Source organism: Mixophyes fleayi, chromosome 1 (assembly GCF_038048845.1).
Source record: "Mixophyes fleayi isolate aMixFle1 chromosome 1, aMixFle1.hap1, whole genome shotgun sequence".
Taxonomy (NCBI): domain Eukaryota; kingdom Metazoa; phylum Chordata; class Amphibia; order Anura; family Limnodynastidae; genus Mixophyes; species Mixophyes fleayi.
The window spans coordinates 1377976-1399907 of NC_134402.1; the positions used below are offsets into that span (position 1 = coordinate 1377976).

General features: G+C 45.9%; 2 protein-coding genes across 2 annotated transcripts in view; one reads left to right on the forward strand and one right to left on the reverse strand.

Moving 5' to 3' along the window:
* LOC142103655 (matrix metalloproteinase-21-like) overlaps positions 1 to 14253 on the forward strand; it is a 60080-nt gene extending 45827 nt beyond the window's left edge. The window contains exons 7-9 of the mRNA XM_075187766.1: positions 4012 to 4260; positions 8786 to 8958; positions 13295 to 14253. Coding sequence (XP_075043867.1) covers positions 4012 to 4260; positions 8786 to 8958; positions 13295 to 13603 — 731 coding nt within the window. The 3' untranslated portion in view covers positions 13604 to 14253. The remainder of the gene's footprint in view (positions 1 to 4011; positions 4261 to 8785; positions 8959 to 13294) is intronic.
* A 7070-nt stretch (positions 14254 to 21323) lies between these two features.
* The window catches only part of TLX2 (T cell leukemia homeobox 2), a 66813-nt gene continuing 66204 nt past the window's right edge, over positions 21324 to 21932 (reverse strand). Inside the window, exon 3 of the mRNA XM_075187799.1 lies at positions 21324 to 21869. Coding sequence (XP_075043900.1) covers positions 21680 to 21869 — 190 coding nt within the window. The 3' untranslated portion in view covers positions 21324 to 21679. The remainder of the gene's footprint in view (positions 21870 to 21932) is intronic.

Consider the following 21932-nt stretch of genomic DNA (forward strand, 5'->3'; position numbering starts at 1 on the left):
TTCTAGGCAGACCTTCATCCATCCACTCCCTCATCCCTGGAGCTCAGCACAAGCAGGGTCAGTGCTAGGGTACTAGCATCCTAGGCAGACCTTCTTCTATCCACTCCCTCATCCCTGGAGCTCAGCACAAGCAGGGTCAGTGCTAGGGTACTAGGCATCCTAGGCAGACCTTCTTCCATCCACTCCCTCATCCCTGGATTACAAGCAGGGTCAGTGCTAGGGTACTAAGCACCCTAGGCAGACCTTCTTCCATCCACTCCCTCATCCCTGGAGTACAAGCAGGGTCAGTGCTAGGGTAATAGGCATTCTAGGCAGACCTTCATCCATCCACTCCCTCATCCCTGGAGCTCAGCACAAGCAGGGTCAGTGCTAGGGTACTAAGCACCCTAGGCAGACCTTCTTCCATCCACTCCCTCATCCCTGGAGTACAAGCAGGGTCAGTGCTAGGGTAATAGGCATTCTAGGCAGACCTTCATCCATCCACTCCCTCATCCCTGGAGCTCAGCACAAGCAGGGTCAGTGCTAGGGTACTAGGCATCCTAGGCAGACCTTCTTCTATCCACTCCCTCATCCCTGGAGCTCAGCCCAAGCAGGGACAGTGTTAGGGTACTAGGCACCCTAGGCAGACCTTCTTCTATCCACTCCCTCATCCCTGGAGTACAAGCAGGGTCAGTGCTAGGGTAATAGGCATTCTAGGCAGACCTTCGTCCATCCACTCCCTCATCCCTGGAGCTCAGCACAAGCAGGGTCAGTGCTAGGGTACTAGGCACCCTAGGCAGACCTTCTTCTATCCACTCCCTTATCCCTGGAGTACAAGCAGGGTCAGTGCTAGGGTAATAGGCATTCTAGGCAGACCTTCATCCATCCACTCCCTCATCCCTGGAGCTCAGCACAAGCAGGGTCAGTGCTAGGGTACTAGGCATCCTAGGCAGACCTTCTTCTATCCACTCCCTCATCCCTGGAGTACAAGCAGGGTCAGTGCTAGGGTAATAGGCATTCTAGGCAGACCTTCATCCATCCACTCTCTCATCCCTGGAGCTCAGCCCAAGCAGGGTCAGTCCTAGGGTACTACGCATCCTAGGCAGACCTTCTTCTATCCACTCCCTCATCCCTGGAGTACAAGCAGGGTCAGTGCTAGGGTACTAGGCATTCTAGGCAGACCTTCATCCATCCACTCCCTCATCCCTGGAGCTCAGCACAAGCAGGGACAGTGTTAGGGTACTAGGCACCCTAGGCAGACCTTCTTCCATCCACTCCCTCATCCCTGGAGTACAAGCAGGGTCAGTGCTAGGGTACTAGGCATTCTAGGCAGACCTTCATCCATCCACTCCCTCATCCCTGGAGCACAAGCAGGGTCAGTGCTAGGGTACTAGGTATCCTAGGCAGACCTTCATCCATCCACTCTCTCATCCCTGGAGCTCAGCCCAAGCGGGGTCAGTGCTAGGGTACTAGGCATCCTAGGCAGACCTTCTTCCATCCACTCCCTCATCCCTGGAGGACAAGCAGGGTCAGTGCTAGGGTAATAGGCATTCTAGGCAGACCTTCATCCATCCACTCCCTCATCCCTGGAGCTCAGCACAAGCAGGGTCAGTGCTAGGGTACTAGGCATCCTAGGCAGACCTTCTTCTATCCACTCCCTCATCCCTGGAGCTCAGCCCAAGCAGGGACAGTGTTAGGGTACTAGGCACCCTAGGCAGACCTTCTTCTATCCACTCCCTCATCCCTGGAGTACAAGCAGGGTCAGTGCTAGGGTAATAGGCATTCTAGGCAGACCTTCATCCATCCACTCCCTCATCCCTGGAGCTCAGCACAAGCAGGGTCAGTGCTAGGGTACTAGGCACCCTAGGCAGACCTTCTTCTATCCACTCCCTTATCCCTGGAGTACAAGCAGGGTCAGTGCTAGGGTAATAGGCATTCTAGGCAGACCTTCATCCATCCACTCCCTCATCCCTGGAGCTCAGCACAAGCAGGGTCAGTGCTAGGGTACTAGGCATCCTAGGCAGACCTTCTTCTATCCACTCCCTCATCCCTGGAGTACAAGCAGGGTCAGTGCTAGGGTAATAGGCATTCTAGGCAGACCTTCATCCATCCACTCTCTCATCCCTGGAGCTCAGCCCAAGCAGGGTCAGTCCTAGGGTACTACGCATCCTAGGCAGACCTTCTTCTATCCACTCCCTCATCCCTGGAGTACAAGCAGGGTCAGTGCTAGGGTACTAGGCATTCTAGGCAGACCTTCATCCATCCACTCCCTCATCCCTGGAGCTCAGCACAAGCAGGGACAGTGTTAGGGTACTAGGCACCCTAGGCAGACCTTCTTCCATCCACTCCCTCATCCCTGGAGTACAAGCAGGGTCAGTGCTAGGGTACTAGGCATTCTAGGCAGACCTTCATCCATCCACTCCCTCATCCCTGGAGCACAAGCAGGGTCAGTGCTAGGGTACTAGGTATCCTAGGCAGACCTTCATCCATCCACTCTCTCATCCCTGGAGCTCAGCCCAAGCGGGGTCAGTGCTAGGGTACTAGGCATCCTAGGCAGACCTTCTTCCATCCACTCCCTCATCCCTGGAGGACAAGCAGGGTCAGTGCTAGGGTAATAAGCATCCTAGGCAGACCTTCATCTTTCCACTCCCTCATCCCTGGAGCACAAGCAGGGTCAGTGCTAGGGTACTAGGCATTCTAGGCAGACCTTCATCCATCCACTCCATCATCCCTGGAGCTCAGCCCAAGCAGGGTCAGTCCTAGGGTACTAGGCATCCTAGGCAGACCTTCTTCCATCCACTCCATCATCCCTGGAGTACAAGCAGGGTCAGTCCTAGGGTACTAGGCACCCTAGGCAGACCTTCTTCCATCCACTCCCTCATCCCTGGAGTACAAGCAGGGTCAGTCCTAGGGTACTAGGCATTCTAGGCAGACCTTCATCCATCCACTCCCTCATCCCTGGAGTACAAGCAGGATCAGTCCTAGGGTACTATGCACTGTAGGTGAAGCTTCATCCTGGGATGATGATAACAGAAGCGCTAGTACAGGTATACAATTTGTGATGCAAACAGTATGGCACAGACTTCCTATGTGGAAACCAGCAAATGTCACCTCCGACAAGGCTGTCACCGGCATTAACCCTTTCCACATATTGGGCAATACAATAATGAGTCCCATAGATTGTAAGCTGTGAGCAGGGCCCTCTTACCTCTCTGTATGTATTACACAGTATTATTTTATTAATGTTTGTTCCCCATTGTAAAGCGCTACAGAATCTGCTGGCGCTATATAACCTATATAAATTGATGATGATGATGATCACCGGGAAAGAGATTTTCAACCACTGATAAAGACACACTTAAATGTGGGAGTTTTGTTATATTTCTTCAGGGCCATAGAAATAGTTTATACCAGAAAATAAATATTGTTAATGTTCCTATTGTTGCCATTTCTCATATGTTCACCAATGAGCAGCAAATGCTTTGACTTTACAAGGACACAATCTCACTCCCGCTAATTATACTTCTTTTCTACCTGTCTCTATGAGGCCTATTTATCAATGTCATTCATCTGTCTCACAAATACTGGCCCACAATGTGAAGGGTTAACTTATCATCTTGTAAATCCTGTCTCAGGACATATGTACATGCGTGACATGCCTACATGGATCACACATGTGCGGTGGAACTGAAAGTCCAGACTTGGCCTCATTTACTCTTTTCACCTAGGGAGCTATAACGTTGTATGTATACTTCTCAATCACTGACCAATAACAAATATTATCCCCTAAATGTACTAATAATATTACTTAAAACATCTTTAACTTATTGTGATGTGACGCTGTGCGGTTTCTGTGTCTGTGTGATGTGACGCTGTGCGGTTTCTGCGGCTGGTCATGTGACGCTGTGCGGTTTCTGCGGCTGGTGATGTGACGCTGTGCGGTTTCTGCGGCTGGGTCATGTGACGCTGTTGGATGTGACGCTGTGCGGTTTCTGCGGCTGAGTCATGTGACGCTGTGTTTTTGTGTTACAGGCCGCTGTTCAGGACGGTTCAATACAGTATTTGACTGGGTACACGGAGAACCCAATGGTCCGGGAAAATTTTTCCAGACATATTTCTTCCGTAAAGGTTGGTACTGGATGTATGAGAATCGTAGTAACCGGACACGTTACAGAGACCCACGGAGACTGGCCTATGGGTGGAAGGGGATCCCACATTCAGACATTGATGCTTTTCTACATATCTGGTCATCAGACAAGGACGTCACTCTGTTCTTTAAAGGTACGAGGTATGAGGCACAATGTACTGTGTTTTACCCTTTACACGGTGACTTTCATATAAACTGTGTGAATTATTATATATATTATAGGTGAAATGTTGCCCCTCTCCCCGGCAGCTCTGTCACCCAGACAGGGGCCCCTAATCCCTGGAAGGCAGAGGTGAGCGTTCCCCTTTAAGTGCGACACATAAAGGAGAAGAGTCCACTCTTATGTTATTACCATAGTGCCCGTTATACCCTCACAGCAGCAGACGCAGGGTCTCTAGAGGGGGGATAAAGCTGTAATAACCCAGCAACAGACACTTCTGTATATTGGTTGTACGGTTCTAGGGTCTGAATCATGTTCAGACCTGCACATAATACGAGCACAGAACTTAGTTCTCATTGAAATCCAAGTAGATCTCCAGATACGATTCCATTGGAATCTGGGTATAACTACATTCTGCCTGGACGTGACGACGTGTATGTATTCACACTCCCTCCCGCTCACTGCAATCGTCCAACGATCGTCGCCTCTCTTCCCCTCTGATTACCTCCTCTCACGCACGTATCCAAGACTTCTCCCGCGCCGCTCCCCTCCATTGGAACAAGCTGCCCCGCTCCATCAGAACTTCCTCTAATCTGTCCTCTTTCAAACGTACATTAAAAACCCACCTTTTCCTTAAAGCCTTCCAGTCTCATGCCTAAACTCCCACCGGTCGGCTACCTCTCTTTCTCATCCCTTCTTCCCTTCTCACCCTTCCTCGACTCCGTCTCCGTTTCTCCCGTCTCTCCGTCTCATCCATGTGTCTGTCTGTCTTCCCCTCCCTTTAGATTGTTCGCTCCTTTGAACAGGGCTCTCCTACCTTCTGTTTCCATCACTTTAACTGCGCTCTCCAGCTACTCAGCTCACCTCCTCTCAGTCCCTCTGTCCTCTGTCTCCTCTCGCTTCTCTCCGCTCCCCTCAGTGACTCTCAACCTGTCATCCGTGCCCACCCTCATGGGCCATGTTACCTGCCTCTACTCACTTTTCCCCTCCCTCCCTCCCTCTCTTTCATGCTGTGCCTGAGCCCCCAGAGTTATAGTGCTTACTGTTACTTGTACTGTGCTGTTTCACCTTGTACTGTGCCATTGTTTGTCCTTGTATGGCGCTATGGATACTTTGTGGCGCCCTATAAATAAAAATTAATAATAATAATAATAATAATAATATGTAGACAGGACACAGACACAGATGTGTAATACAAAGTCCCATCAATATACATCAAAAAAAATAATTCTGCTGCAACTTGAGGACCCCGTACCATCACATCCACCACAAGGTGACCCCGTACCGTCACACCCACCACAAGGTGACCCCGTACCGTCACACCCACCACAAGGTGACCCCGTACCGTGCCACCCACCACAAGGTGGCCCCGTACCGTCACATCCACCACAAGGTGGCCCTGCGTAAGGTGGTGTGAGGCATAAATTATACACTTTAGACTGTCCACGCCCCAAACAATCTCACACCCTATTAAATAACACACGCCACCGCCACAAAATGTACCTTAGGAAGGAGAACTTTTACACAGTGAGCCCTGAAATGGTCGGGGCCTAATCATTTCCTTTCTGTTCCCATCCCTCCCGGTCTCTCCAGCAGCAGAGCAGGGGCATGACCACGCCCGATGTAGATGTGGCCACGCCCAATGTAGGTGTGGCCACACCCCTGGGCACATGCTTAGGGCTATTGTCCTCCCCATCCAAACCCCTTCATTGCTGCACCCGGGACCCGTTCACCACTAAGGACTTATTTCTACATAATTAGAGACAGATATATGTAAAACTCTGCAGTGATATAAACTCTATAATACGACTTCTAGACGATACATGAGGCTCTTAGTGCACATTGTGATCACACCGTGGATGTCCATCCACCACGTCAGATGGGACCTACACTAACAAGGTATCATTTTATAATATAGGACTTCCCTCATTTATTGCCTCTAACATACATGTAGTATTAGCAGGAAGCAGTCTGCTCTGATGCACACGTACGCTGCGGTGCAGGTGCCAGAACCAAGGCAGCCATGCCCTAATCTCCAAATATATCAATATGTAGCAGGTGCAGAAAACACGCCTCCTACAAGCATACATGTGTGTTTCTGCAGGTCTTCATGAGCCACATGTCTGCTAAGATAAGGAAAGAACGGCCCTTTCCTTCCCCAACCCTCCTCTACAGGCAGAGTCGGGGGTAAGTGCCATAGTCGTGCATGTCTACATACTTTCTGGGCATGTGTAGAGTTTACATGAAAGATACTGTGAGAATACCTAAGTTCACTAGGTTACCCGGCCTCCCTTAGGTTCAGAAATCACTCTGGCAAGGAGAACATTTCTTTTCTTACAGTAAAACAGAATACAAAACTGCAAACTTTAAACAATGGGTCAGAGAATCAGGAGTGTCCATAGGAGTCCCCGCAAGGTTCTCCACCCACCTTAGCCGCAAAAAGATTCACAGGCAAACCAGTCTGTCAAGCAAAGTTTAGGGAATCTTGGTAACTTGCAGTTCCCGGCCACTTGGCCAACTCTCCACCATCACGGTCGGGCTCTGGTGATCAGTCTCCCTAATCCTGTGGGCACACCAATTTACCTTGAACCTGATATCTCCTGATGGAGTGAGGCGATGGTCCCAAGAGCAACAGACTGCTTCCTAAGACACAGGACAGTGCTGATCACTGTAACTGCTGGTAGAGAACAGAAACTCAACACCAGCCAACCCCCCCCCCCCCACCCCCGAAGTGGCTCCTTATATCCATGGTCTTTTCCCCTCCCCGGGCAAACACCTGGGTCTCTACTTCTTGAACAGTGGTGGGTGCTGGACCAGGGGGTGGGAGTGGAGCTGAGCTGTCCTTTCACAGTGACTCCCCTGTTGTGTCCCTGCCAACATGTCTGGGCTAGTCCTGTGGAAGACAACGGATAATACTTATCTTTCCATGGTTAATTTCAGGAGGGACCGTGTATTATCTTTGGATAATACACGGTCCCTCCTGAAATTAACCTCTTCCACGCTTTTAAGTGTCAGGGCTTCCAGCTGTCCCTCACTTCTTACTCCTCCAGGTGTCCCTGCCCGCTGGACACAATTTAAGAACTGGTCCTGGGGTGACAGTCCATGTAATCCCTGAGTACAGACGGGCTGGTGGGAGATGTTATCTTGGCAGAGTGGCCCGGTCCCGTTACAGATACGCTGCACAAACAGGCAAACATTCTATTCTGCGCCTACCCACTCTGACTTAAGAGACGTTTCTTACATTTATTGGAGATGCAGTCCATGACATTAATCATTCACTATAACGTAAATGACAGTCAGTATAATGAACTGGAAATTGTTACTTTTCAATTAAAAAGGACTTTAATGAGGGTGGTCAGACTGATTAGTCCAGGAAACACTGTCTTTTGTCAGTTGACTGACCCCCGGGAACGTCCCGGGGACCAGTATATGAGGGCGACTCTCCACTGGGGGTTCATAATCCGTAAATGCTGACAGGAAAGTTCTGCAGTTTGTCCCTGTAGTCCGGATGGCACAGGACCGTCCCATTAGAACTAGGACAGTTGTTAATAGTCCCCACATACCGGTAACATAGACTGCTTTGTAAGGCAGAATCCTCAGGATGGAGTTATTGGGAGCCAGGAGGGCAGGAATGGGGCGGACAGATAAACTGACCGATAGACTTACAATAAGGTAACTGGTCCCAGGTAGTTCAGCACTGACGTAACATGGTGAGCAGAGCCCTCTTCCCACTATCCTGCCTTCTGCTACACTATGCACCTCCTCCCTGGTCTATCGGTCTCCTCTATTGTAAGCCATGCCCACATCATGGGCTGACCCCTTCCATCTCATTGTCTATTACAGCTATCCATATTTGTATTATTGTGTGTCTATTGTATTGTCCTGTAATGCTATGTACTGTTTTGTTGTATGCTCTATGTATGACCCTGTAAATAGTAATAATAATAATAATAATAATAATAATAATAATAATAATAATATAGGGCTACCCAGACACTGTAACCCTCTGAGAAGAATATAAAGAGTATCCCCCCCCCCCCTCCTTCCCCAGACAGCCAGATCCAGGGTCTGGCCCTGGGGCCTGATTAATTAAGGATCTTAAATGAAGAGATATCTTATTTCAATCTCCTGGACAAAACCATGTTACAATGCAAGGGGTGCAAATTAGTATTCTGATTTGCACATAAGTTAAATACTGACTGTTTTTTCATGTAGCTCACAAATATCAACTTTACATTTTAGTGTACAAATAAGCTATCAAGTATTTGTTAAGATCCTTAATGAATCAGGCCCCTGGTTATTATGAGCTGAGTATTACTTATTGTTTGCAGGCTGTTCCTACACCTATGTTCGTTGGTTACTAGGGGGCCCGTTGATAAGGTCTCGTACTTGCAGTTATATATACAACACAGGCAACAATTTGTATCTATATTCACTGTTGTATTTATGTTTCTACCCTTGTATTTGTTCCTTATCTCACCTCCATGTGTCTTCTTCAGGTACATTATACTGGCGCTATGATAACACCAATGACCGGGCCTATGTACAGGATCCTGAGGGCCACATCTATCCACGTCTTATCTCTGATGGCTTTCCAGGGATCGGTGGCCCTATCGATACAGCTTTTTTTGACTATGTGAGCCAAAATGTCTACTTCTTCCAAAATAAAAATGTGAGTATACCGGATGTCAGTGAGGACTTGTGGACGAGGAGAACAATGGATGTGAGAGCCATCTCCATCATCTTCTCTACTCTATGTCTTCATGTGGAGTCCTCATGTTCTGGGGCACATTAATTCCATGTGAAGGCATCTGATCACCTCAGAGAGGTTCCCCTTTCTTCAAGGAAGGGTTCAAGTCTGATAAAAAAAAAATTCTATAGAAGACATATAAGACTATTTATTGGTGAACCACTTCCCACTTACTGTTAGCACCGCATTGGGAGTAGATGTTGCTTGCTCTTGGCAGGTTTTGTTCCTTCTTGGTGGATACTATTCCCAATGATCTGAGACATTATATCCCACTTTCTGGGGTTTCTCTGTTGAATAATGACTTTATGGTTCATTCCATCACATAATATACTTCCTTGCGCACCATCACAGACTCCCTCCGCCATGCGGACGCTTTGGGGACTGAGTAATACGTCTTGGTGCAAAGATGATATATTTACAGTTATACATATCTTGTGCTCAGAGTCAGTTCAAAGGTGCAGGGATGAGGTCTGTACGTCCCCTTCAGATGCATCACAGATCTTGTAAATCATTAGCTACATAAAGCCGTGCAAGCTGTGAGTGGATGATGACTGACGTATCTGTGCTTTGAACGCATCTATACTCTAGTTTAAGGATGTATATATGTAGCCTCAAAATACAGGTGTGGATACCCCTTGTGCAGATGGGGCATTTTTACCTTTTATCTATCTCAGACCCTCCAACTATGGAGGAACGGTGCATTTACACTTTTTCCTCCATATTTGCCATCAGACGGCCGCCTTGTGCCACCGGCCGTTGCACTGTGTTGTTGGAGCAGAGGAAGGGTGCGCACTCATGATAGAGATAACGTTACCATGCGGCCTCTCCTCATCCAGCGCGGCTCATTCTACTCCAGGGGTGGTCAACCAGTCAGAGACCAAGAGCCAAAAGATATCTATAGGTACCATATAGAGACAACTCTACCTGTTATGTGTGTGTGTGAATATACATAGACCCAGTATAACTATAAATACGCTCATACAAACCTTACACACATACATTTAAAATATGACATAACTTACAGTATCTTCCTAAGCGACAAAAGAAAATATCCAACACATAAAATATTCAGAATAATCATCAAAGCTCTGTACAATCATGGCCAAAAGTTTTGAGAATGACACAAATATTATTTTTCACAATGTCTGCTGCCTCAGTTTTAATGATGGCAATTTGCATATACTCCAGAATGTCATGAAGAGTGATCAGATGAATTGCAATTAATTTCAAAGTCCCTCTTTGCCATGACAATGAACTTTATCCCAAAAACAATATTTCCACTGCATTTCAGCCCTGCCACAAAATGACCATCTGACATCAGGTCAGTGATTCTCTTGTTAACAATGGTGAGAGTGTTGATGAGGACAAGGCTGGAGATCACTCTGTCATGCTGATTGAGTTAGAATAACAGACTGGAAGCTTTAAAAGGAGGGAGAATAACAGACTGGAAGCTTTAAAAGGAGGGTGGTGCTTGAAATCATTGTTCTTTCTCTTTTAACCATGGTTATCAGCAAGGAAATACGTGCAGTCATCAGTGCTTTACACAATAAGGGCTTCACTGGCAAGAATATTACTGCTAGTAAGATTGCACCTCATCAACCATTTATTGGATCATCAAGAACTTTAAGGAGAGAGGTTCAATAGTTGTGAAGAAGGCTTAAGGGAGTGCCCAAGAACGTCCAGCAAGCGCCAGGACCATCTCCTAAAGTTGATTCAGCTGTGGGATCGGGGCACTACCAGTGCAGAGCTTGCTCAGGAATGGCAACAGGCAGGTGTGAGTGCATCTGCACGCACAGTGAGGCGAAGACTTTTGGAGGATGGCTTAATGTCAAGAAGACCTGCAAAGAAGCCACTTCTCTCCATGAAAAACATCAGGGACAGACTGATATTCTGCAAAAGGTACAGGGATTGGACTGCTGAGGCAGTGGCGAATCCAGGGGGGGCGATCTAGCAAACACTTGCTGCCGACGGCTACACAGTATGTGCAGGTCCGTCCAGCCGTGACAGGCAGGGACAGTGTGCTGCCCGGCTGCTCTGACTAAAATCAGAGCAGCCGGGCAGCACACTGTCCCTGCCTGTCACGGCTGGACGGACCTGCACATAGTGTGCAGTCGTCAGCAGCCTAAGATGTTAGAAAGGGGCGGGGCCTAAATCGCCCCCTCCCCCTATCTCGCCCCGGGTACAGCATTTTTCTAGATCCGCCCCTGTGCTGAGGACTGGGGTAAAGTCATTTTCTCTGATGAATCCCCTTTCAGATTGTTTTGGACATCTGTAAAAACGCTTGTCCAGAGAAGGAAAGGTGAGCGCTACCATCAGTCCTGTGTCATGCCAACAATAAAGCATCCTGAGACCATTCATATGTGGGGTTGCTTCTCAGCCAAGGGAATGGGCTCACTCACAATTTTGCCCAAGAACACAGTCATGAATAAAGTATGGTACCAAAACATCCTCCAAGAGCAACTTCTTCCAACCACCCAAGAACAGTTTGGTGATGAACAATGCCTTTTCCAGCATGATGGAGCACCGTGCCATAAGGCAAAAGTGATAACTAAGTGGCTCAGGGATCAAAACATTGAAATTTTGGGTCCATGGCCAGGAAACTCCCCAGACCTTAATCCCATTGAGAACTTGAGGTCAATTCTCAAGAGGCAGGTGGACAAACAAAAACCCACAAATTGTGACAAACTCCAAGCATTGATTAGGCAAGAATGGGCGGCCATCAGTCAGTATGTGGCCCAGAAGTTGATTGACAGCATGCCAGGGCGAATTGCAGAGGTCTTTAATAAGAAGGGTGAACACTGCAAATAATGACTCTTTGCATAAACTTAATTTAATTGTCAATAGAAGTCTTTGACAGTTATGAAATGCTGGAGTAATATAGGATATACAGATCATCAATCATAATAACAAGGCTTGAGAAAGTCCACAGGTGGTGGACGAAACGCGTTGCCTACATTCCATCTGATTTTACACTTATTTACTGTCTTCCTTAACGGAATAGACTTTTTACAACAGGAACCTTTCAGCCGGCTATCTGTTACACGGAATTTATACAGGTGCGCACCTGCAACATCAATAGGAGCTCATTACAACCGAACGAGAATTGGAGGACCAGCGTGAGATTGTGGTCTGTGTGGAGCGATACTGGAGAGACTGTGAGTGCCTATTTTGCTTTTTTCTCCCAGATCCATCTCAATTCCTGGCAAATCTCCGTGGTTTCGATAGTTATTTTTGTCTGGATGGCTAAGTGTGTATTTTACTAGACACAAAGTGTCAGCTCTCCGGAGGAGGGATATCGGAGGAACTGCGGGTGGTTTCTCCTGCCATATTACACACTTGACTAAAACTCTAGCAAGACCCCATAAGCTTCGTTCATTACATTTGCTTTCTCTACAGTTACCAAGTGTATTCTATCCGGAACAATATTTGTCTCATGGAGGAGTAAACATACTAGTCCCAAATGTCTACACTAGCGGAATTAGTATTATTCTAACGCTTTTCTCCGGATATGTGAACCAGCTAAAGGTCTGTTTATGCCAAAATATATTGTGGAGATCTATTTTACATCCATAACTGTTTATTATGGTTTTCACTAGTGGTCAATTGTTATTATGATTGATGATCTGTATATCCTATATTAGTTCCGTTGGTGTTTACACCTGCTATAACGATTAATGGTCTCTATATAGTGTATAAAATCTCTCCATTGCTTATTTCTGGAGTTATAAATACCTTTTTGATTTTGAAGAATGTGATTTTTTACTGTATATTAAAACGTTGTATTGTATTCCATATTGCCCTGATAAATATTTAATTCATCACTCAGATAATAATATCGAGGGAGATTCACTACTCTGGAATCATTTTTCAGCGCTGTTTTATATTTTTTTATTTTGATATCTTCTGTTTTGGGATGTGACACCATCCTTACACAGCTGCGTTATCTGATTCCATTGAGTGTTTTTTCATTTTAAAAATTTTCTTAGCGCCAGGTGATTGTTCTGTTGGTAGTTATGAAATGCTTGTAATGTCACTTCAGTATACCACAGCAACATCTGACAAAAAGGTCTAAAAAACACTGAAGAAGCAAAATTTGCGAAAACCAATACTTGTGTCATTCTCCAAACTTTTGGCCATGACTGTACAGCCCCAATCTGGTCCTAGCAGACAAAGGTCTATGTTACAAACTTAACTGTGATCAGTTTCCAATTGTTTGAGTTACGTTTATTTATTGCGTTGATCTCTGTCCAATTTGCAGGTGACGGCGTTCAATGTGATCAGCCACAAGGTGGTTCCTGGATACCCCAAAACAATCATTGAGGTGTTCCCTCCATCTGTGGTGGGAGATCACCCTCAGGGTGACCTGGATGCTGTATACTACTCCTACACCCATCAGAGTACATACTTTATCAAGGACATGTATGTCTGGCGAATGGCTGGAGACAAAGACCAGAAAGATAATGCTAATATACCCCATAAGGCACTGCTTCCTCGCCTACCAATCAATGAACAATGGTTCGATATCTGCGATGTTCATCCTTCAATGATAACTGTTCCTAGAAGATAAAGATTGTACCACCAGACCGATCATCTGCAAATCCTGGACTGGAACCGGCAGACGGAGCACCTCAGCCCTCTTGTATAATTATATTATAGCATCACTGTTCAGCTTGGTCCTATAAATCATCCTGCTCTGGACATCGCAGCTGTATTGACTTCATCTATTAATATTACGTTGGTGGAATCATGCCTAGAAATGTGCTTCTCCGAACCGCGAAATGTGTCCCATACAAGGTGTAGACTAGGCTCTGATCTCTGCCCCTAGAGGGTGCAAACATGAAGTCTACAGGAAATGGCCACACTGCCCTTCAAGTAGTAAGGGACACCCCAAAAAATGCATCCTACTCACCCTATTACCTTCTTTCAATACTCTCACCCTGCAAGATGCAATATGGTGTTTGTGCTGCTCCACAGGTCAGCGCACTGGTGCGCTGACTCCCTCTTTGACTCTGCACTCCTAGAATCCACAGGATTAGGTGGTTTGTGCTTCGCAAATAAGGTCCTTAGTGGCCAAAGTATCACTAAAGAAATTAAAAGGTCATCGTAAGTCATGACTGACGTGAGCAAGATGAGCTCTATAAAATGTGTTTTATATATATACATATATTTTATTTTAGTACAATGTTCCTGACATTTGGGACAAATCCAGTCAGACAAAACAGCAGACACCTGTTACATTAAATTATCATATTATTTATGGTTGTTTCCTGACTGATTTTCATTCTGTTAGTTGTCCTTAATACAAATGTGTTGTATATTGTGGATATATATTCCAGACTATGAGCCTGAGTCATTAAGGAAAGTAAGACAAAAACTGAGTAGGTTTTCACCTGGGCAAAACCATGTTGCATTGGAGGGAGGGGGTAAATGTAAAATATGATGGCAGCTTTATATTTGGGGTAGGGCATGTCCTATATCAACTTTAGATTTCAGTGTACAAATAAAGCTATTAAGTATTTGTGTGCTACATGAAAACACAGCCAGTATTTAATTTATGTGCAAAATAATAAATCAATTTGCACCCCTTCCATTGTAGCATGGTTTTGTTCAGGAGAAAACATACTCATTTTTCTGCCTTGCTTTCCGTAATGAATCAGATACAAAATAAATAAATCTATACACTATGTGCAACTGAACCATTTTAGGTTCTAGATGACACAACTTATAGGGGGAGGTGACGTTAGTGTATAGGAGGAGGTGACGCAGGTGAGGAAGGGGATGACGCAACGTATTGGGGGAGGTGACGCCGGTGAAGATGTGGATAGGGGGAGGTTCCAGAACGAGTCCAGTTATTCATAGCCAGGTAAGTTCACGGTGTCAATAAGCACAGTTCCAAGGCGTTAAATAGTAGTTGGTCCAAGAAGTTCAGAAGCAAGGTCCAAGCACAGAAGTAAGTATCAGATACAGAGGCAATGTCCGAATGACACAGGGTCCCTTCCTAATTAGTACTTATAGGTGCATCTTGATGACCTCAGCAGGAAACTTTTTGAATGAATGATAATGAATGGGAAATTCTTCCCATGCTCAGTATTGCTGTCAGTAGATGCTGGGCAGCGTAGGAAGCCGGACGTGACTTCCGATGGAGGAGAGTCTGGGCCAGACAGGCAAAGGCTGAAGATGTGTAGAAACTTCCTCATAGTTGACATCATCATCATTTATTTGTATAGCGCCACTAATTCCACAGCGCTGTACAGAGATCTGACTCACATCAGTCCCTGCCCCATTGGAGCTTACAGTCTAAATTCCCTAATATACACACACACAGACAGACAGAGAAGGAGACAGACAGAGAGGGAGAGACTAGGGTAAAATTGATAGCAGCCAATTAACCTACCAGTATGTTTTTGGAGTGTGGGAGGAAACCGGAGCACCCGGAGGAAACCCATGCAAACACAGGGATAACATACAAACTCCACACAGATAAAACCATGGTTGGAAATCAAACTCATGACCCCAGTGACATAAGCTTTTAATTGATTAATATGGTAATTCCTAGTGCATAGTTGCCAACCTTTGAAGATTGGTCTCCAGGAGTCTTAGTGTGGAGGATGGCGTGCGGTGGCGGGGCTCTGCGGCTCGCAGTATTTCTGCCCCACCCCATATAGGTTAACACTGGACATATTTCACAGTAGTAAGTGCAACAGAATACAGAGAGTAGACAGACAGATAGACAAACATGGATAAACCCATCGTTACAAGCCAAGCTTTTACCCTTCTGCTCCACGGAAGGTTTCTGTCCTCCCTGAGCTCGCCTTAGGACACCTGCGTTACGGTTTGACAGGTGTACCGCCCCAGTCAATCTCCCGATCTGCCACTGTCCTCGGAGCGGGTCCAGTGCCCTTAAGCTCCACGGGACGTTTCTGTCCTCCCTCAGCTCGCCTCTCCATTTCCTAATTCCTCAGCTCCAAATAATAAAAGTGCTGTAGTGGGTTTTCCCCATAGTAGTATCTATGTGAGGGTGAATCTGGCGCGGTTCCCCAGGTCGACCCCCTGGTGGGTGTAGAAGAGATCTGGATGGAGGCACATCGCTGGTGAGTGACAATCATGATGCCCCCTCCCAGAGCACGCCTGGCCTGATGTTACAACCAGAAGCAGGGAAGGGCTGGCAGACTTTAACCTGAGGGAGCATGCACACAGCACTGGCCCATAAGTAGCGGCCCATCCTTAAAGGGTGGTTCCCCCATCACATATTGTATGAACATATTATTCCCACATACACACACTCTCTATATTAACATACTGTGTAAGGGGAGGGCTGGCAGACTTTAGCCCGGCGGGCAAGCACACAGCACTGGCCCACAAGTAGCGGTTTTTGGTACAATATATATTTATTATATACAAAGAGGCTATTTTAGTGTTGGTTAATCCATATATATATTTTTATGCCCAGGCCCAGAGCTGGATTAAGGCTCTGGGGGGCCTGGGCACTTTAGACAGGGTAACCCCCTATGATGTAACATGGTTATCATTTTAGACACATACACAGACAATACTGTGTGCACTACTGTTAGGTGCACACAGTTCTGTCTTCACGAGCAGTACACGGTGAAGTGGGAAATACCTCCCAACTGTCCTAAGCGAGACATTCACCCAGATTCAGGACAGTTGGCAGACTGTCCTGCTCTCTCCTACCTGTTCTCATCACTGTCACCACTTGTGGCTGCTGGTGTCTTTAGCTCATTTGCCGTTTGTCTGGATCCTGAAATATTGGAGGCCCTATTTGGATAAAAAAATGGGTACACGAAATTTTCGAAAACTGAAACCAATAATAGTATTCACATTTGATAAATAGACCTATTTCCCTCCAACTAACCCTGACATTAAATTAGTAGTATTCCCATTAAATAAATAAACCTATTTCCCTCGCTCCAAACAGCCCCAACAATAAATTAAATAGCATTTACCATTAATAAATATAACCATTTCCCACAACCATCGCAGGCATTAAATAATTCATAGTCACTTTTAATAAATAGACCTCAGTCTCACCAAACAGCGCCACATTCAATTAATAGATACCAAACCACCCCAGCATTAAAATAAAGGTCCAATCACCCCATCTTAACTTCGTAGGCCCCGCTATTAAATTAAATTGTCCCATCATCACAACACAAATAAAATATCAATACACACATAATACCCTGGCCCCTCACTCACACACACTCCCAATACCCTGGCCCCTCACTCACACACACTCCCAATACCCTGGCCCCTCACTCACACACACATACTCACAATACACTGGCCCCTCACTCACACACACACACTCACTCACAATACACTGGCCCCTCACTCACACACACTCCCAATACCCTGGCCCCTCACTCACACACACACACACACACTCACTCACAATACACTGGCCCCTCACACACACACTCACACACACACACAATACCCTGGCCCCTCACTCACACACACTCACAATACCCTGGCCCCTCACTCACACACACACACACACACACACTCACTCACAATACACTGGCCCCTCACACACACACACTCACACACAATACACTGGCCCCTTACTCACACACACTCACTCCCAATACCCTGGCCCCTCCCTCACACACACTCACAATACCCTGGCCCCTCACTGACACACTCACACACACTCCCAATACCCTGGCCCCTCACTCACACACACACACACTCACAATACACTGGCCCCACACTCACACACACTCACACACAATACCCTAGCCTCACACACTCACAATACACTGGCCCCTCATACACACACACACTCACACACACACACACTCACAATACACTGGCCCCGCACTCAAAGATAAATTAGTGCATCAGGAACCGGAACACATCAGCACACACCCAGACCTATACACGACTTAATCCTAGGAAAAGAGGTGTTACACACATATTATATCCCCCACCACACTTACTTGTTCCATCCACGCATGGTGTCGCTGCACTTCACACCTGTCACGTTGTGTGCGTCTCATGTGACACCCGGGCTCTGACTGATAGGCCACACATAGGAGAGGGAGGGAGGGTGGATCAGTATGGAAGGTAGCTGGTAAAACTGTCCCGTAAAGCAGAACGTCACTGGCGTAAATCTCGAAGCTCTAATGACTTCTTCACATTTACTTCTGTCTACCACTCCTATCGAAATGCTCTGGACACTGCAAAACAAACATACTTTCAATCTCTTATCTATGCTCAGGCTTCTAACCCCAAACGCCTTTTCAATACATTTAATCATCTTCTCAATCCTCCCACCCCGAACCCTCCATCTACTATCAGTGCTCAGGATCTTGCTTCCTACTTCAAGGACAAGATTGACAAGATCAGACTAGAAATGGTATCCTCTTCCTCAACAAGCCATCAGCTCATTTCCTTCCCACTACCCTCTGACACCCTTTCTTCATTTGACCCCACAAATGAAGAGGAAATTTCTACGCTCTTCTTATCTTCCTACTCTACCTCCTGTCCTCTTGATCCTATTCCCTCACAAATTGGTAGATCCCTGTCTTCTGTGCTCATTTCACCTCTAACTCAAATCTGTAATCTCTCACTCTCTACTGGCATCTTTCCATCACTATACAAGCATGCAGTGATTACTCCTATTCTAAAAAAACAAAACTCCGACCCAAACTCTCTCTCAAATTACCGTCCCATCTCTCAGCTCCCTTGCCCCTCCAAGCTTCTAGAGAGACTTGCCTACACTCGCCTCACACGCTTTCTTTCCGCAAACAACCTGTTGGATCCTCTTCGGTCTGGCTTTCGTTCTCAACACTCCACAGAGACTGCGCTGACCAAGGTTGTTAATGATCTGATCACTGCTAAGACTGAACGCCATTACTCTCTCCTAATTCTCCTTGATCTCTCGGCTGCATTTGACACCGTTGACCACTCTCTTCTCATACAAACGCTGCAATCCCTAGGTCTTCAAGATACAGTTCTATCCTGGTTCTCATCTTACCTCTCTAATCGCTCTTTCACTGTTAATTTCTCTGGAGCCACCTCTGCTCCGCTTCCCCTATCAGTTGGAGACCACAAGGCTCGGTGCTAGGTCCTCTGCTGTTCTCTATCTATACCGCTTCTCTTGGAAATCTAATAAGCTCCTTTGGCTTTCAGTATCATCTCTATGCGGATGATACCCAAATCTATCTATCCTCTCCTGATATCTCGACATCTGTGTTGTCCCGTGTAACTGACTGTCTTTCTGCCATTTCATCTTGGATGTCCTCTCGTCAACTCAAACTTAATCTTTCTAAAACAGAGTTAATAATATTCCCACCCGCCAACAAGAGCATACCTGACATTTCTATCTCTGTTGATAACATGACCATAAATCCCACCCCACAAGCTCGCTGCCTAGGTGTAATCCTTGATTCACGCCTATCCTTTGTTCCCCACATTGACTCTATATCTAAATCATGTTACATACATCTAAAGAACATTTCCAGAATCCGCACATATCTCACACAAGACACTGCTAAAACCTTAATTCATGCACTAATCATCTCCCGCATTGACTATTGCAATTCCCTCCTTACTGGTCTTCCCAAAAACAGACTCAAACCCCTAAAATCTATTTTGCATGCTTCGGCAAGACTGATTTTCCTTGCAAATAGCTATTCCTCTGTTGAATCACTCTGTATGTCTCTACACTGGCTGCCTGTCTTCTACCGAATCCAATATAAAATACTTTTACTAACCTACAAGGCCATCAACAAAGCTGCACCAACATACATCTCCTCTCTTGTCTCAAAATATCTCCCAACTCGGCAACTCCGTTCTGCAAAAGATCTGCGTCTCTCATCCACCCTCATTACATCCTCCCATTCCCGGTTACAGGACTTTTTTCGGGCTGCACCCACTCTATGGAACTCTCTCCCTCGCACAATAAGACTCTCCTCTGTTCTACAAACTTTCAAGCGTTCTCTGAAAACCTACCTATTCAGACAAGCTTATAATATTCCTCAACCACCATCTTAACCTCACTACCTTTAGCCTGTTACACAATTTCACACAAGACAACTACCCCCGGACCAACATTGTTGTGTGACAGGATCATTTAGCTTATGAGTCACCTTACCTTTGCAGTCTGGCTGGGCCAAGATGCAAAATGTATACTTAACCTCATGTGTCAATCTCCCATTGTCCCACAGATTGTAAGCTTGCGAGCAGCCTTCTCACCTCTTTGTCTGTTTTACTCAGTTTGTTTATTAGTTTATTACGTTTGTCCCCAATTGTAAAGCGCTACGGAATATGTTGTCGCTATATAAATAAATGATGATGATGATGATGATGGTCCCAGAGGAGGGGTCAGCCACCAAGTAATAGAGACTTGGGCCAGTCGCTCCACTGGCCCAAAAGAGACTTCTATCTTACCGATCTGGGGGGCACAGGCCCCCCTTCCCCAGCCCAACCCTGCCCAGAAGCATCTTCCTGACATCTTACAGAAACACAATTGTTGTCAACACTCATCCTTACCCCCAATCTGTACAGGTCCAGCACAATAAGATTATGAGGGGATGGTCCATATTTTGATCAGAATATTTAAGCTCGTGACCCAATGTGAATTTCTCATTTCTCTGCAAGTCCCAACATTCACCTCTCTGCTTCCTCACTGAGACCTCTCAGGTAAATGTGACAAAATGGTTGATTTTTAAACCTGAGCCCTGGCTTATTTCTGTTCCTTCTTGCTTGCAAATATTCCCTAATGTTGTCACTGTAGTATTGTGCTTAGAGAGATCTGAACTGCTCTCATGAGTGAAGATGGATGTAATAGTAGGAAAAGAAAGAGGTGGATTATTAAAAGATGAAAATATCTATTTTAATGTAAAGTGAATTCAGAGTACGGGGTTACTGGAGGAGAACTTTGGGAACTTACAAAGCAGAACTTAAAGTGGGTATAAAGAAATGGTAATAACCATCTTCCATCCAGGTTATGAACTCGGATATGAGATTGACCTCAAACCCTTTCAGATGCCAGACTCCGGGACAGTCATTTATCGAGAGTCCAGGTCACAGTAGGCAACAGCCAACCCAATTAAATTGTAGTAGGTTTATAAGGACTGTTTTTATGGGGTACCACAAGAGCAGAGGTACGATGCCCGATAAGCAACACTGAGTCAATCCAGAATTTCTTATGAACCTTCATAGAGAAATTATATCTCACTACCACCCACTATTGATCTAATCAATGAGTGACATATTAGGATTCAGATGGGACTAACAAAGAAAACTTTATACCAATAAAATATAAAAACATAATTTATTGTATCATGTTCCATCTCCCCCCAACATTATAACCTTCAGAGTCATTGTCTTCCTCTTGGCTCTATAAGGTTCTTGAGTCCAAGATCATAATAGTGTTAAATCCAGAGAATCAAAATGTATTTTCTTTCCATTATGTCAGAGGTTTCCATCAAGACCTCAAAGCTGGTGAACCACATGTGTATACGTCCTATATTGAAGATTTGTCAACATTTATTTATGGTGTAGACCTCACCAGCTATTATATACAGCAGTGATGGATAATAGGATGTAATAACGTCTATATACCACACCGATAATCTCAGTTCTCAGTCCACAATGTGTCTCCTTAGAAACGTCATAAGCTTGGTGTCTCCTCTGCCCACGGCTGCAGGCTTTGCAATGCACAGAGAGAGGAATTATGAGCACATAAAGGGTCTCGGGGCAGAGATGGCTGTAGACCTTTCTGAAAGGCTTCCTGCTGAAGCTGCATCATCATCCGAGTTGTGTGCTGACGCTCCGATTCCCTTTCTTCCGCTGTCTGACGCCTGAAAATGTGGAGGACAGAGACACCGTTATAACGAGACACAAATACAAAACAAAGAAGCACA